The sequence below is a fragment of the Capsicum annuum genome, chromosome 4, assembly GCF_002878395.1.
Source record: "Capsicum annuum cultivar UCD-10X-F1 chromosome 4, UCD10Xv1.1, whole genome shotgun sequence".
Taxonomy (NCBI): Eukaryota; Viridiplantae; Streptophyta; class Magnoliopsida; order Solanales; family Solanaceae; genus Capsicum; species Capsicum annuum.
In genome coordinates, this window is record NC_061114.1 from 229,763,060 (window position 1) to 229,779,727 (window position 16,668).

At 35.9% G+C, this 16,668-nt stretch overlaps 2 protein-coding genes and 1 non-coding gene across 3 annotated transcripts; all 3 read right to left on the reverse strand.

The window, feature by feature from the left end:
* Positions 1-58: 58 nt before the first annotated feature.
* On the reverse strand, positions 59-4,710 carry LOC107866856 (CO(2)-response secreted protease). The gene is made up of 9 exons (XM_016712861.2): positions 4,157-4,710; positions 3,399-3,661; positions 3,201-3,312; positions 2,391-2,910; positions 2,207-2,313; positions 1,774-2,016; positions 1,561-1,675; positions 943-1,153; positions 59-775 (listed from the first exon to the last, which is right to left on the reverse strand). Exons 1-9 carry the CDS (start codon positions 4,324-4,326, stop codon positions 207-209), a joined length of 2,310 nt encoding a protein of 769 aa, XP_016568347.1. The 5' UTR covers positions 4,327-4,710; the 3' UTR covers positions 59-206.
* A 2,448-nt stretch (positions 4,711-7,158) lies between these two features.
* TRNAE-UUC lies at positions 7,159-7,230 on the reverse strand. The gene has a single exon. It is a non-coding gene; the product is annotated as a tRNA-Glu (tRNA).
* Positions 7,231-9,060: 1,830 nt separating this feature from the next.
* On the reverse strand, positions 9,061-16,410 carry LOC107866855 (la-related protein 1C). Its single transcript, XM_016712860.2, has 6 exons — positions 15,562-16,410; positions 13,199-13,733; positions 12,942-13,095; positions 12,712-12,802; positions 10,475-10,561; positions 9,061-9,862 (listed from the first exon to the last, which is right to left on the reverse strand). The coding sequence occupies exons 1-6, from the start codon at positions 16,066-16,068 to the stop codon at positions 9,566-9,568; spliced, it is 1,671 nt and encodes a 556-aa protein (XP_016568346.1). The 5' UTR covers positions 16,069-16,410; the 3' UTR covers positions 9,061-9,565.
* Positions 16,411-16,668: the final 258 nt, after the last annotated feature.

Genomic DNA, 16,668 nt, shown 5'->3' on the forward strand with positions numbered 1-16,668 from the left:
CTTAATACTTGTTGCCGAATGATTGTCATTTATATGTTATTTTCTCACTTAGTGATCATGTCTGTCATACCCGATCTTTATTTCTTTTTATTTTTTCTAGTAAGCATGTACATGATGTGGTAGTAACATAGTTGTATTCATGGACTATAACAGTACATACAAACTTGCTAGACTATTTTGATCAGCGATCAGTAGGTTGAGTGTTATCAGACACTTTCTAAGTTAGTGGTTACAACGAATGGACTTTGTACTTTGTACTTACCGTTTGTCCATGTAATTGATCCAAACAAATCCTCCTTTGGTTTAGATGAAGCTTTGAAAGATACTTCATAGCTTAACTTCTTGCTATTATTTGTAAATACCAATTTAATAGGAATCACTTGGACTTCCAAACCAGCCGGTGCCTTTATACTTGCAGTGTATGTCGCGTCTTCTTGTCCTACGTTAGTTACAGTTCTTGTCACTTTCGTGATTTCATTTTCTTTGGTATTTGAAACAGCAATGGATGGGTAGTTCATTTGTGAGACGGATTCGGAACTTGAGTCTGTGGGACATGAAAAATCATCAGGAACTGTATTTGAGATGAGTTTTATCTTTGATTTATTGTAGCCAACTGAGCATAGGAACTCCAAGTAGTCTGCAGTGTTAGTCTCGTAGACCAATCCTGGATTAAGTGCCGCTGAAGGGCTTGCTTCTCCAGCTCCAATATCGTAAGGTGTTGCAACGGATCCAGAAACTGTTGTGATTGGAGCCTTCAAATTGTTAGTCTGTATAGCTGAAGAAACAAAGATTGACATGAGTCAGTATAAAGGCAGCCCGATGGAGTAAGTTCGTGCTACGTAGGCAACCTTACCTTACATTTCTGCAAGAGGTTGTTTCACGACATTGACATGAGTCTATATACCGAAAATATAACAGTAGTAGGTGAGTTAGACTTCATACCAGTGGTCATAATAGCTGATTTGATTGCTGAAGGACTCCAAGAAGGATTTTGCGCCTTGACAATCGCGGCAATACCAGAAACATGAGGGCAGGACATGGATGTCCCTGATATTATGTTGAAAAGGGGTGGCTCCTGGCCAGCGACGGCCTCTCTTGTGTCGTTTGCAGGCCAAGCTGCGAGAATTGCAACACCTGGTGCTGTAATATCTGGCTGCAAGGACAAATATCAAATTCTAGTCAGCCTGTTTTTTTTTTTTTATCTTCGCTGGAACATAACCAAAGAAGATAAACAACAACATATCCGGTGTAGTCCCACAAGCTGAGTCTAGAGAAGGTAGAGTTTACGCAGACCTTACCCCTACCTCGTAGAGATAGAGAGGCTGTTCTTGGTAGACCCTCAGCTTAAATAAAGCATGCCAAACAGTTTGAAGGGGATACAGATATAGGAGCAATAAGAACAACAAACTAATGTGAAATGGAGAGCATTACACAATAGACAGAACAAAGAACAGTAATCGGCGCGTAAAAAACACCGGTAATAGCCGAAATCGAAGAACAGGAAACTATGAGAATAATGCTAATTCTACTGGTAAGAAAGAAGACAAAAGTAGTATGTACTTTGAGGAGATTATGTGTGTTGTATGCAGGACCCCTTGATGAGAAGTAAGCCACAACAGGAGCTGGTTTGTACTTAGTTATAGAAACTGTTGGCAGAACTGATGCAACTGGATTCCTACCAAGTTTTGAAGAACATTGTAAACAAAACTGATTAGTTTGCAATAAATCAAATTCAGAATGGCCAAACTATTGGAAACTTAAAGAAGTGATTACTTTGTTGAGTTGATGTAAGAAAGGATCTCATTGCTATCCTTTTCAGTTACTACTGCTGCTGGAAAGGATTTGAATTTAGGAGCCACAGTTCTTGCATTATCATCTACTACTATAAATCCAATCCCACCTTTGCTCCTCACTTCTTCAACCTTCATACTAAGTGAATATTCTCCGTCGTGATTATCACAAAGAACAATTTTCCCCTTAACTTTCTTCCCATCTAATGAATCCGGATTACAACTCCTGAAACACTTTGGTTAGTTACAGGTATGTACTACAGTCAAACCTCTTTATAACGGCATCTTTTATCACGATACATTTTGCATGAAAAATTGGTTTCAAAAAGAAATTGGTTGTTACAGTAAAATGTTGTTATAGAGAGGTCTGACTGTATAATTCATTTCTTTGAGTAGACATCAAATGTTCAGATTACCTTGCATTTTTCTCAGAAAGATCATCATCTCCGGATTTGGCTAAATCACCACTAATCAACGGGTATACTGGAGAATTAGTCAAATTACTAAAACTTATGCCTCCACCCTGCAACGCAGACAAAGATGCCAAGTATTTTAGTAGATAGTGTGATATTTGCCCGGCCAAGTAACACAAGATTGTACCTTAATCGACTTGTTTCCACCTAAGACAATATCTGTCTCGAAATCACGGTCAATTGTGGTAGCTGCAACAGTGAGAATCCAAGGTGCGACATTGACAACACTTCCCGCGTCAGGGCCATCATTTCCAGCAGAACAGGCAACAAGAATTCCCTTTTCAACAGCATGGAATGCTCCAATAGCTATAGGATCACTTGAAAACGCGGGTTCAAGACCAGACGATGAACCAAGAGACAACGATAAAACATCAACCCCATCTGCAATTGCATCATCAAATGCTTTCATTATAGCTGATCCACGACATCCATCGCTCATGCAGACACGATACATGGCTATTCTTGAACCCGGGGATCCACCCTTCGCTGTCCCAGAGGCCAGGCCATAATAAGATGCTCCTGAAATTGGGTTCCCAGCTGCTGTAGATGCAACATGAGTTCCATGTCCATTCTGGTCCCTAGCTGTACTAAACGGTCTTATACTCCTATCACCAGAGCCATCATAAAACCTTGCACCAACTAGCTTCCTAATAGAAGACCAAAATGATCACCAAAAATAGCGAATGCTATAAGTATCTAATCATATAACTATCAGGGTAAATTTCACGTATGATCACCAAACATTACTTACTATTATAGTAAAGCCTCCATATAGTGTGTAAAGTTCAATGATTTCAGTTGCTTAACGTGACTAAAAATAGTTTAGTGACTTTACTGTTATACACTTATACTATACGTTCAGTTCCTATGATGTGGTGAAAACAGGCGTGATCATACGCGAAATTAACCTGCCAAAGAGGAAGAGCAAGAAAGTTACTTGTTGCATTTGAAAGAGCTGGAATCATGACTTTCCATGCAAGTTCCTTTCCATCTTGATGGAACTTCACTCATATCATTGTCATTAAAACTCTCTGATTCAGGCCATATTCCTAAAAACAATCGTAGAGATTGAATTTTATCAAACAAAATACAGAACATATAACTTGCTTGCACTTAATTTTTGTAAATATTGTACCTGTATCCAAGATTCCAATTATGGTATCAGCGCCTTTTGCTGACGAGTTATCAGAACCAGAGATTGAACCAGCATTGATAACTACATCAGTTTGATATTGCAAGAAATCCCACGAACGCGTTGTGTGGAGTTGCAATATTGGATCAGGGAATACAGATACAACTCCAGGTCTTTGAGCAATGGCTTTTGCCTCAGCTTCTGATAAACGCGCTGCGAATCCTGAGAAACCATTGCTGTAACTGTGTACAACTGCATCCTTTTTCCTAACAGAAATTAGATATAAATGTCATAGCTCATTCTTGAAATTGAACTAAACTGAAAATTCCATATTTCATGTTGGCACCAGTTTTGTTCAATAACACCTTTGTGCAAATATAGTCCTTGACAAAACATTAGATTGTCGTATAACGTCTGCAAAATTTTAGACTATGGTCTAACATTTTCTCATAAAAATTTTAGTTTGATCAAAAGGGATCTCTAAACCATGGCCTAAAAGGTCCATAGGTGCAATAGAAATAAAATGAGGATCATTTACTAAACAGTTGTCTCACCTCTCTTTCCTTTTTATCTGGCGGTGTTTGATTGGACATGTATTACGATCAACAAAGGAAGACTTCCAATACATACCTCTTAAACGTGTCATGACATTTTTATGACCCCGTAACAATATATCATTAAAGAATTCTATATCAAAAGATGTCCTTTAGTGTCATATAAAACGGAACAGAGAGAATATTAATATAAAGTTATAAACTAACCTTCTGATCAAGGAGCTCATAAGTTCTGCTTGATGATTTGAATCAGCAGCACCCATGTAAACAATATATACACCATCATTTTTTTCTTGAGAAACTGCATTAGCTTCTCTAAGTAAAGAGACAAGAACTAAACAAAAGCAGAAGAAGAACAACAAAGCAATGTCTTTCATTTTTATTAAGTTAAAAGTGTTGATAACAAAAGCTTATTATATATAAACATATTAGTAACATAATTGTTTGGTGCATTTCATGCGTGTGCGCACTTTGAAAATTGCCAATCAATCAGCTGCCACGGGCTATGTATTATAACCATCTATAGTGCGTTTTAATGCTTATCCAAACACGCCACTATGGACAGTGGAGTTGTAGTGGTAGTGGTGGTGGTAGGCGGTGGCGATCGTCGACGTGGCGACTACTGATTGAACTAGAGTATTAGTTATATATTAGTGCTGTTAGGCTTTATTCTGTTGAAGTCATAAAAATTGGACTAGAGTGTTAGTACTATGTTAGTGTTGTTAGGCTTTATTATGTTGAAGTCATAAAGTGTATAGTGTTTATTGAGTTCAAGTGGAAAATCAACTTCTATGTAAAGAAGTACTAAGCACCAACATGGATTGTGATGGAGTGGTGGGACTGCTCCACCCTTAACCAGAGGTCTCGGGTTATCGAGCCCTTGATATGGAGAAAATTCTATTAGGAGCGCTACCCTCTTAATGGACAATGCAACGCGCGATCCAGATTAGTGTGGACACCGAACACAATTTGGGAAACAAAAAAAAGTACAAAGCAACAGAATAACAGAACCAACTCACATGTGTTTTAGATTGGAATGTTTTCCTAACCACTCATGTATTCTTTTTTTTTTTTTTAAATTAGTTAGTAGTAACTACGGATTCAAAATTTGAAGTTTATTATATGTGTAGATTTAGTGAATTTCTCGATAAATGTATAGGATTTGAACCAAGTTATTAAGTTCTGTTGAACTCGTTTCCTTCATACTATGCATTCTTACTAGTACATGCTCGTATCGGGAGGAATGAATGCCGGGGATTTATATCCGAGCTAAAATCATATCGAGAAATAGTTGAAGCAAAAGTCGTTTCTGGCATTTAAGGGTGTGGTCTAATGCTTAATAAAATGGATATTATGAAAACCGAGGAAGAGCATGTGGTTAAATCTCGATAAAGACGAAAGAAAATGTTATGTATTTTTCTTTTATATGTGTAAGCTTTGTAAACAGGATTATGTAATGGCTACTGATGAAAAGAGATAACAGGTATCCGATGAAATATATGGAGTTGCAATCAAACTAGACCATAGACTACATATCATTTTACTAAAAGAAAAAAGTTGTTCCTGACATGATTTTTAATTATACATATATAGGTGATTAGGATCATGTGGATCAAAATTAACTATAGGCCATAGGCAACTATAATTAATAAATGATGAGCGCCTTTTAGCATGAGCATGAGATTATAAGTAGGAATATAAAAATGAAAAAGAAAAAACACAATAAAGGAGAAATTAAACTTTAAAATCTTTGAAAATAATCATAAGTAGTATTTTTATTTTCCTTTTTGGTGAATCAATAATAATTAGTAGTAACAAAATTGAGTGCTCCATGTGAAGCATTAGAGTTAAAGGGGACATCTATTTTAAGCAGTTAGCAATCACTATTTTTACTCTTTTAGACTAAAATTATCTATCACGATTCTCTTTTTTTATGCGTCTATTAATAATACATTGATTATTTCATTTATATCTTAAGATATAATCCCATGGTATGAAATATTTACTCTATTGAGGCAGGGGCGGAGCTACCCTTCGGTGGAAAATCATGCGATATATACATGGTTAAAATTATATTTTATATATATATAATATATGTTGAACCCCCTTTGATTAGTTCGTATGTTCACTTATGATTACCCTTGGTGAAAATTCTGACTCCGCCGTTGTATTGAGGTACTTTTTGGTCTTCAAAAACAATTACATTATTCTACCATACATAAAATGAAATAAAAAGAAAAATTTGACACGACTATTTTTTAAAATCGCGACAAATAGTTTGAAACGAAGGGAATATTAATGTGGTTCGAGATAACAAGTGTTGTAGCGTCTTGAAAAACATGTTCTAAAGTAGTGCACGCAATAATACCATTTCCATCATATTTGTTGGAAAAAAATTGAACAGAAGCATAGACACAAGTATTTGACATCCCAACAGTTTAGGCAACAACCCAAACAAAGTGTACATTTCTTGGGGAACACTTTCTAAAAGAATGTTTCTATCTTTTACGTCTTTTTTTCTAGACTGTTTTATCTCGAGACGGAGATCTATCGGAAATGGTCTCTCTATTTCATCTCTAAGCTAGTGATACGAAACTTTCGTGACGTGTTACATAAGGTAAATATTGTATAATTGTTCGGTTTTCTGCAATTTTCTCCATTCTTGATCTGTATCTTCAATTTTTGGAAACTTATAAAGTTCTTCCGTCAAACCTTGATCAATGAACCTACAACCAAATAATGATCATTAGTTTCTAGCATTATTGTTGCCTAAATTTAAAGTGGTATCCTAGAGAGGAAAAAATGGAGATGTTTATGCCTTGGAAGTTTGACACTGACGTTACACAAACAATGATAACCCCACCAATTGTTCTTGTTATCTCCAATTCTTTTGTATTATAATATATGTCCAATAATATAATTTACCAAAGGTTGTGATAATAACATGCGAGATTGGGATTGGAGTCTACGTCGCATTTAATAGGCAGCGCTATTTACCCCAAAAGCGAAATCTTCATGTATAAATTTGAATTAGTCGAGACCCCAAAACGAACATGGCACACTGAACTGATTTGAAACAAAAAGATAGAAGCAAATTGTCTTGTAGCCATTCAAATACTAGTTTTTCAATTTTGAAATATATATACGTGAAAGAATTTTAAGTGAAAAAATGGGTAACATAAAAGGAGAGAAGAAGAGGTTGAAAAAAGTTCCGTTACCGGGAATCGAACCCGGGTCTCCTGGGTGAAAGCCAGATATCCTAACCGCTGGACGATAACGGATTGCTGTTGTGGTGTATCTCATGTTACTATTTTAATTGAAATTATGAATTTAGCTCTTTGCTGAGAAGATATAGAATAAAATGTGGGGTTATTTTATCCTGCATTTGATCATGAGTATTAATAAGTGTCCAAAATTATTTTGTACTAAAATACTAAGATAGCTAATCACATGAGATGTTTATTTATCTTATTAGGGTCGTTCGGTTGGAAAACAAGTTATCCCACCGTCAAGAAGGGATAAAAATAACACTACAATTTCAAAATAACTAATCTCAGAATGAGCTATTCCATGAATTTTATTCCAGCCAAACATGAAATAAGTTCATCCTAAAATTAATCCCGAAATTAGTAATTTCTTATACCTCCTACCAAACGGCCCTTTAGAGTAGTGTTATTCTGACATTTATCCATGCTTATGCACTTCCCCGTTTCAATTGGTAATGTTAGCTGTTCCACTTTCATTTTGTGAGATTTAGTGAGGCCACATAACTAATTACTACTCTTCATGAATCTTATAAAGAAATAAGTCTGAGTCTAACTCAACTTCAAAAGCTACAGACTCGACTTCAAAAGCTATCATGAACTAGTGGATGGCCTAAAATCATACAAAGTAAACAAACAATCCATCCTTCCAACCATTCTGACACACTTTACAGATTTTGTGCTTATATGCTTGCTAGTTTATGTCACTATATCAATAGATTCGTTACAATTTGACTCATTGAGAAAGTGTCTTGAGGTCGACATATACCAATGTGAAGTAATAATTTTTAACTTTTATACACTCATAGTGTGAAGTAATACTTTGTATAGACGAGAGTCTAAGAAAGCTCATGAGAGCATGCTTTGTGTTTTCTATATAGCATGACATGATAAAAAGAATTACTACTTCAAGCATACCCATTTGAACTAGTTCAAGCTGTAACACTCTGAAAAGGATAAAGTTTCCAATAGCATACCCATTGTAACCCCACAAGCTAATTCTGAGAAGGATAGAATATATAGAGACCTAACTTCAGATTTCGTGGGACAGAGAGATTGTGATTTGTGTCCCATAAACCATAGGCTAAACCAAAGTAATAAAATTTCCAAATAATGAAAATGATACTTCTAGACTCTAGTATTTTACTTGATGGATTATTCATCTGGACCCATTTTGAGACAAAGCAGTTGTATAATAACATCAACCACTTTTTAACAAAATATTGAATTTTTCTTTTCAAAAAAGTATCACGTATAGAAATGCTAATGATGGTCCTAAGATGCTTATAACTTTTGGATGATATTCCTAAAGCAAAAATTGGTCCACATATCCGATGATTCTTCAAAAAGTTTATAATCTCTCCAACTCATTCAACACAATCTCTTGTTCCTAAAGCAAGAGCATTTATTCTTATTCTGAAAGATGACTACCATAAAGTAACTTGCCCCCCATGTTTAAGAAAACCCAATGACCACTCTCCATGAGTGATGCCACCACGAGCGTACTACAAGCACACAATGTGGCATCATGTCATCGCATACACTCGCCGCGAGCACTGCCACCACTAGCGCACTACAAGCACACAATGAGTCATTGTGTCTTCACATACACTCGATGTGGTTTGGCAAACACAGACAACGTACACATCTCACCTTAATTTATCACCCAAGCGTGATAAATTATTGAGGTGAGTAAACACCAAGTTCGAATATTTGTTTTATAAGTCTCGAGGCCTTCTTGGTGTAGGCATGAACTCATCATGTACCATGATCGGCTCTAACATATATTAAAAGAGCTAGAGAAGAAATATCTAAAGTGTAACTATTGTGCAGTGCAAAAAGAAAAAATAAATAAAAGATAATAAAATGAAACAAAATAATTCAAAACAATCAATATGCCTAGATAAGTATAACAAAATCAGCAGAGCTGAGCACTCTGGTTACCAGCCAAGCACTTAAATTTCTACATTTTCAGAATCTTTCCTCTGAAATGGAGGTAAAATTCAACCCAAAAAAAGTTGTCCTAGGGCTCAAAATCCAAATTCACTCCACTGAATCACAACGGAATACCAGCCAGCAAACGCGATGCAAGTATACGAGCCCAACGACTCAAAAGTTTCAAGCCTCAACTGTATATCCTTTTAATCTCCACTATCGTTCCACTCTCTATACCAGATAACTTACACATTAGTTTTAACTCTTCCACTCACCTCAAAAACTGCAAAAAATTATGGCATCCACCAAGGGCAGCAAATGCTGTATGTATAACCTTCCAAATACACCTTTCTTGATAGAATCAGTATGTAAGACAGTTGCCACTCATTGCAATATATGCAAAATCGACAGCACTGTTTCATCCGTGCTTGGTAGAGATTTCTTCAGCATTGGTGCTGCCTTCTTCTTGAACCAGCTTTGATTGATTAGTCGATTTGTCTGATAAGCCACCAGCAGCTACCTCCAGTTGAGCATCGGTCACTTCTGTAGCACTACTGATATTTGTAGCTGATTCGTTCAAAGAGACATTCTGCAGGGAAGCTGTTAGACCACCATCTGTCGATGCAACAGGTGTGGACGAACCTGAATCAGCTGCATGCTGGCCAGTAGTATGCGTCCATTTCCTCCAACCATCCCGTCTCCTTACCTTCTCATCCTGGAAAACGGAACATCAACATTACTTTGAATAACAGGTTACAACATCATCTGTTAATGCACCCGGAGCGGGACAGTTGGTGCAGAACCAACAATCAATGAGAACCGAGTAGTTAGTTTATCTTGTAAGAAATGCAGCACCCTTGTACAAGACAACAAACCCAAAACACAATGGTTATATATTGGAGGCAAAGGACTTTAGGCTCCTCCAGTCTCACTTATGTTACCCTATAACTATGTGCTATGCCAAAACATATGATTCTTTCGATTCATAAAAAAAACTTCCAAAAGATGAAGAGAAATATCTGATACTCTATGATAAGTACTAAAGAGTAAACTTGTCACCCGATAAGTAAAATGACAACGGTCCTTGAACTCACACGGCACTTCAATCCTCAAAGTATACTTCATATCTTGGGATCTAATGAGATCACAATAAATAGAGGAGAAACTATGCTGTATATGATAAAATTTCTCAACTGATGATACACCATGTTCAAAATACAGAGGCAGTGCTAATCACAATAAATAGAGGAGAAACTTCTTCTTCAAACTGACTTACACATTAGAATATAATATGCGAAGGCAAGAAAAGTTCTAACTGATACATTACCTGCACTTCTAAAAACGTTGAAGCCCTCAAACAATACAAAATGAACTGGATATTATCAGACTGGACCTTATCTGTCAAATTCTTAACCTGCAAAAACAGACCAATAGCAAAACCGTGATCCCTCGACGGGGCAATACCAATGCAAAAATGTACCACTGTATCGTAAAAGCACCTCGAGAGCACACAATAGATATTAAACGGAAACAAGTATGGAAATTGCATACACATATGGTTTCAATATGGGCATATATTGAAAACTGAATCCTCTTTATTGAAAAACTAAACTGTCCGAACATGGTTAGAGCAGTTTTTAAGTTATATAGAAGTTGTTGGATAACCGTGCTATGAGAAAAAGTTTGTTGAAGTGTCAAAGGAGGTTAGGAAATTGCTTTAGATCACAAGTTTAAATCCCATACATTACACTCTACAGTTTTTTTAAATCCCTCGTATAGATTTCTGGGTCCACCGCTGATGTTTACTCCAGCTTTTTTTGGGTGTATTTTGCAGAATTCCTAGGAAGTATCAATACCACTGCAGTTCCTTCTTGATATGTATGTGTCGGTCAAATGAACAGTCTAAGTAAATATAACTCATAATATGATTGCAGATTACAGTAGATTAGAAATAACAAAGTCTCTCTATAAAAGACAAAATTGCAAAAAAAAGAGTCATTTAGATCTTATCATATTGCCATAATCAATACTCAACATATAGAAATTTCCACCCTTGGGACATGATTTAAAGTTTTATAAAACTCATATTGCTCACGAGACAAGGGTTTACACAATATGGAGCATGGACAAGAGTAATAAAAGAAGTCCTAAAGTCATTGATGATATCCAAAGCCTTATTTGTATCATTCCACTATGTCAAAGATCCAACAAAAAATGATAAAATCTACTTAGACATTGACCCAAACTCTGGACTTAGGCATGCAATCATTTGTAACTGTTGGATAGACAATGTATTGGGTAACGATTTCAAGAAGAAAAATTGAAATGTTAGGTTCTCTGTAGAAAATTTTAGAATACAGAAAACAGCAGCAAAAAATATAAGTTTGTATACGCATTTTAAATTGAGTAAAAAGGGAAAGGGAAACAGAATTCCAGTTTTGTATCCTTGACTTCCTGTAACGGCATCAACAAATAAAACAAAATAAACAAGAAATCCCCAAATGAACTCTGATCTCCAGATTTTCGCTTCGACGAGGGATATTTCTGTCAACTGCAATAACATCCATCAGCCAAACTGAAACTATGCTGATAAACATCAAAAGTAAACCAACATGAAACAACGAAACACAGCAGGATATTACAGTTCAACCAAAATTCCTTCTACATGTGGTCTGCATAATTTATAACTTTTTCTTACATTCAATAATCTCCAGCAGCCACAACAAAAACACTTGTTGAAAACCAAATGAGAGACGGGCACAGATGCTTTGCGGAGATATCACTTCCTTTAGTGGAGAAAGAAACTTGTGTATTCACTCACCAATTAGAGGAATTATAAGTTTTAGAAAAAGGGTTAGAGAAATTATGTGTCTAATAATTCAGTTTATTTATGAAGTGTTTCACTGATGACGACATCAAGAAGATACAAAAATAAAGGGAAGGTTAAGTCAGCTCTAATATTAAAGAGATTAAGCTAGAAAAAGGGATCAGAAAAAAACGGAATTTGGATGAGTAACTGGAAAGAAACCAAAATGAACCTTATAAAGCACTTCTAATCCTGAATTTAGTTTTTGGCATAGATTTGGTACCCGTTCTAGATAAGTTAAACAATTATTACATAAGCTAGTTTGTTGAAATTCTTCGATTTCTTCCAGAAACAGAAGGAATAATCCAAAGAGAAACTCAACTTCAATTAAGCATTTTGTTAGTCATGACCTAGTTTCATATGTTTTATCTACACGCAACTGAGAACTACTATATACAATTCACAAGATCAAGTGGTCTCAGCATATTAGTTCTGGAACCTGACACCATTTTTGGCTGAGATGTAATTATTTTGGCTAAGCAAGCTGAGCTAAATATCAAAGAGAATACAAGGACATTCACAACCAGATCATGATTATAAGGTCAATCCTCGTGCACATCACGTCTTTAATAAAACAAAAGGTGCACCAATAACTTGAAAAAGAAGACATAAATGGTCCCTTAGAAAATGTCGTGAAATCACAGAGGCAGATTCCGCAATCAACCAAAATGTAATACAGAAAAAGGGATATCACTTACTCGAGGAAAATTAGCAATCAAATTAATTGGAACCCAGCCTTCCTCATCCATATTTGACCTCAAAAAATCATCTTTTACAAGATTAGCATCACTGAACCACAGAAAGTCAAGGAACTTAGTCAGATAATTGTCACAAAAGACCCTATAAATTTAAAGAAAGAAATTTATTTAAAGGAGAAAAAACAGGGAATGGAAAAGAAAAGAACTACATTCTTAGCTTTGAAAATTACCTGAAGTAATACTCTATCTGATTAATCAAGGAAGGAGGCAAATTAGGATCCACTAAAGGTAAATGATGGGGTAGTTGTGGAGCTTGGCTGATGATTGGCACACTACTATAGGGCTCTGGATTCAACGGAGGAACATAAAAGAATGGAGCCATATCTGAACCATAAAAGAACAGAAATGAGACATCTAAAATAGAACCAACAACATAATCGGCAACATTTAGCAAACTAGACTATTAAAAATGGAGCAGCGGACTTACCAAATCCCATCGGAGCAACAAAGGGTCTCATAGGAGGAGGAGGTGGAAGGAATGGGGCAGTACCAGGTGCAGGCCTTATATACGCCGCATGAGGAGGAGGAGGAGGAGCAAACTGAGGAGCCATATGAACATCTCGCCGATCTTGATCACGCCTGCCCCCATGGCTATTATGATAAGATCCATCTCCACGAGGTCGACTCCCAAAGTTACCCTTCCTGCCATGATTTCTGTGTGGAGAATGATCATTTGTTCCATGTGGCGGTTGAGACGGAAATCCTCCACCAACAGGTCTTGAACCTCTTACTGGAGGCTCAAGAACAGGTCCGTAATGCATTATAGGAAATGGTGGAGGCAATGGAGGTGGAGGCGGAGGCGAAGTTCTAACAAATACTCCACCACCTGGACCACTACCGCCGCTGCTGCTGCCTTTGTATTTCATTGATCTTTGTCGAACAGGGGCAGTAGGGTTTGCATTTGAATTTGTGTTTGCATTGACAGTAGCTTGTTTTTGTGGTGACTGAGTAATTATTGGGCCCTATTCACAAAAATATACATAACACACCAATTAATCATTAATTCCACTTTTAATCCCTTCATATCTACAAATACAAATGCAGTACCATTTTATCACTCAAAAATCCGTGAAACGATATAATAATTGAAACTTTGAGTACTAAAACCAACAATAGATAGTAATTATTGGACCCTAATCATTAATTCCCCTTTTAATCCATTCATATCTAAACAATAAATATAAATGCAGTAACATTTTATCACTCAAAAGTAAGCGAACCGACATAAAAATCAAAACTTTGAGTACTAAAATCAACAATTTATTGGATCCTATACACAAAAAACACATATATAGACACCAATTAATCATTTATTCCCCTTTTAATTCCTTCACATCGACACAATATATACAAATGCAGTAGCATTTTATCAGTCAAAAGTACACGAAACGATCTACTAATCGAAACTTTGAGTACTAAAGTAAAAAATAGATAGTAATTACTGGACCCTATTCACAAAAAATAACATATATACACACACCAACTAATCATAAGTTCCCCTTTTAGTTCCTTCATATCTACACAATAAGTACAAATGCAGTAACATTTTACCACTCAAAAGTACGTGAAACAATATAATAATCGAAACTTTGAGTACTAAAATCAACGACAGATAGTAATTACTGGACCCTACCTAATCACAAAAAATAGCATATATACACACACCAATTAATCGTTAACTCCCCTTTTAATTCCTTCATATCTACACAATGAGTAGAAATGCAGAAACATTCGTCACTCAAAAGTACGTGAAACGATATATAAATCAAACATTGAGTGTTAAAATCAACTATAACTAGTAATTATTGGACCCTATCCACAAAAAAGAAAACATATATACACACCAATTAATCATTCATACCCCTTTTAATTCCTTCATATCTACAAATTAAACACAAATGCACTAACATTTTATCACTCTAAAGTACGCAAAACGATATAATAATCGAAAAGTACTAAAATCATCGATAGATAGTAATTCTTGGGCCCTATTCACAAAAAAACATATACACACATCAATTAATCATTAATTCCCTTTTAATTCCTTCATATCTACACAATTAAATACAAACGCAGTACCATTTCATCCCTCAAAAGTACGCGATTAACACAAATGCAGTAACATTCCATCACTCAAAAGTACGCGATAATTACAAATGCAGTAACATTTTATCACTCAAAAGACGCGAAACAAGATAAAATAGAAACTGAGTATTAAAATCCTTCATATCTACACAATCAATACAAATGCAGTAACATTTTATCACTCAAAAGTATGCAAAACGATATAATAATCGAATCTTTGAGTACTAAAATCATCGATAGATAGTAATTCTTGGACCCTATTCACAAAAAAACATATACACACATCGATTAATCATTAGTTCCCTTTTAATTCCTTCATATCTACGCAATTAAATACAAATGCAGTAACATTTCATCCCTCAAAAGTACGCGATAAACACAAATGCAGTAACATTCCATCGATTAATCATTAGTTCCCTTTTAATTCCTTCATATCTACGCAATTAAATACAAACGCAGTAACATTTCATCCCTCAAAAGTACGCGATAAGCACAAATGCAGTAACATTCCATCACTCAAAAGTATGCGATAATTACAAATGCAGTAACATTTTATCACTCAAAAGTACGTGAAACAAGATAAAATAGGAACTTCGAGTATTAAGATCCTTCATATCTACACAATCAATACAAATGCAGTAACATTTTATCACTCAAAAGTACGCAAAACGATATAATAATCGAAACTTTGAGCATAAAATCAACCTGAGAAACAGAAGTGGATCCATCTGGAATAGATTTCGATGAATCAGCAGCTGATTTTGGGCTGGGCCGAGTAGACTCAGATAAAGCAGGCCACGAAATAGCTCCACCCATAACAGAAACCGGTTCAACAACACCATTTACCGGTTTATTCCAAGCAGGTTTCTTTGGCCGACCTACATTGCCATCATTATTACTATCAGAACTCTCCGACAGATCACCGGAACTCGAAATCTCCGGCGACGGCTTCTGACTAGCACAATCCTCCGATAACATAATTTTCTCCGGAGAAACTCCGGCAGCTGACGGTAACGGTGACGGCGACCGAGGACTCGAAACTGATTCCGTCGGCTCTCCACCACGAACCACTTGAGCCCAAGGTGCTTGCAAACTCCGCCGTGATTGAGGACTGCTAACACTCCCACCTCCACCTCCTCCGGCTGCGGTTACGGCTGAGCCACCATCAGCTTTCGCCGCCGGTGAACCAGACGAATCCGGCGGCGTGGCCATCCAAAACAAAATAAATTAAAAAAATACTCAAAAAATCAGAAAAAAAATTATACAGAAAAGATTAAGAGAATTAAAGAGATAGAAGTAAAATGTAGAGAGAAAAAGGGACTAATTAGGCACGAAAATCGAGGAGATTGCCTTGATGAGAAGAGAGACTATGAGGTTTTTAGAAATAGAGAGAGAGAAGAAAAAAGGCTGTAAATTTTAGGGTTTCAGTGATCACTATACTATACTATCTCCCTCTCTTTGTGTATTTTATTTTTTATTTTACTTTATTTATTTTTATTTTAACTTGCCTTTTTTTCTTCTTTGTTTTTTCAATTGTGTAATGTAATTAGTGTGAATTACTAAAAGAGACAATGTATTTGTATGTAATGGTGATGTTGCCCTTGTAATTATGTTTAGAAAACCCTAATAACTACTATGACAACATATGAGCGATATGGCTTCTTCGCTACTGAATTTCTTCTGTATAATGTTTTTTTATACTCCTTATTACTAATGTCGAGGGTCCTTTGAAATCAGATACTAATAGTAGTAAGACTACGTATGCATTGCTCTTTCCAAACCTAATTTGTAAGATAACATTGAATATGTTGT

Bases quoted from the DNA above. Each gene is read 5' to 3' on its own strand.
- LOC107866856 (XM_016712861.2), bottom strand. From the start codon at position 4,326: ATGAAAGACATTGCTTTGTTGTTCTTCTTCTGCTTTTGTTTAGTTCTT. The intron at 2,017-2,206 runs GTAATCTGAACA...AAAGTGTTTCAG, and splicing joins CTTTCTGAGAAAAATGCAAG to GAGTTGTAATCCGGATTCAT. The intron at 1,676-1,773 runs GTAATCACTTCT...AAAACTTGGTAG, and splicing joins TCTTACATCAACTCAACAAA to GAATCCAGTTGCATCAGTTC.
- LOC107866855 (XM_016712860.2), bottom strand. From the start codon at position 16,068: ATGGCCACGCCGCCGGATTCGTCTGGTTCACCGGCGGCGAAAGCTGAT. The intron at 12,803-12,941 runs GTAATTTTCAAA...TCTGTGGTTCAG, and splicing joins CAGATAGAGTATTACTTCAG to TGATGCTAATCTTGTAAAAG. The intron at 10,562-12,711 runs GTAAGTGATATC...CTGTTTTTGCAG, and splicing joins TGATTGCTAATTTTCCTCGA to GTTAAGAATTTGACAGATAA.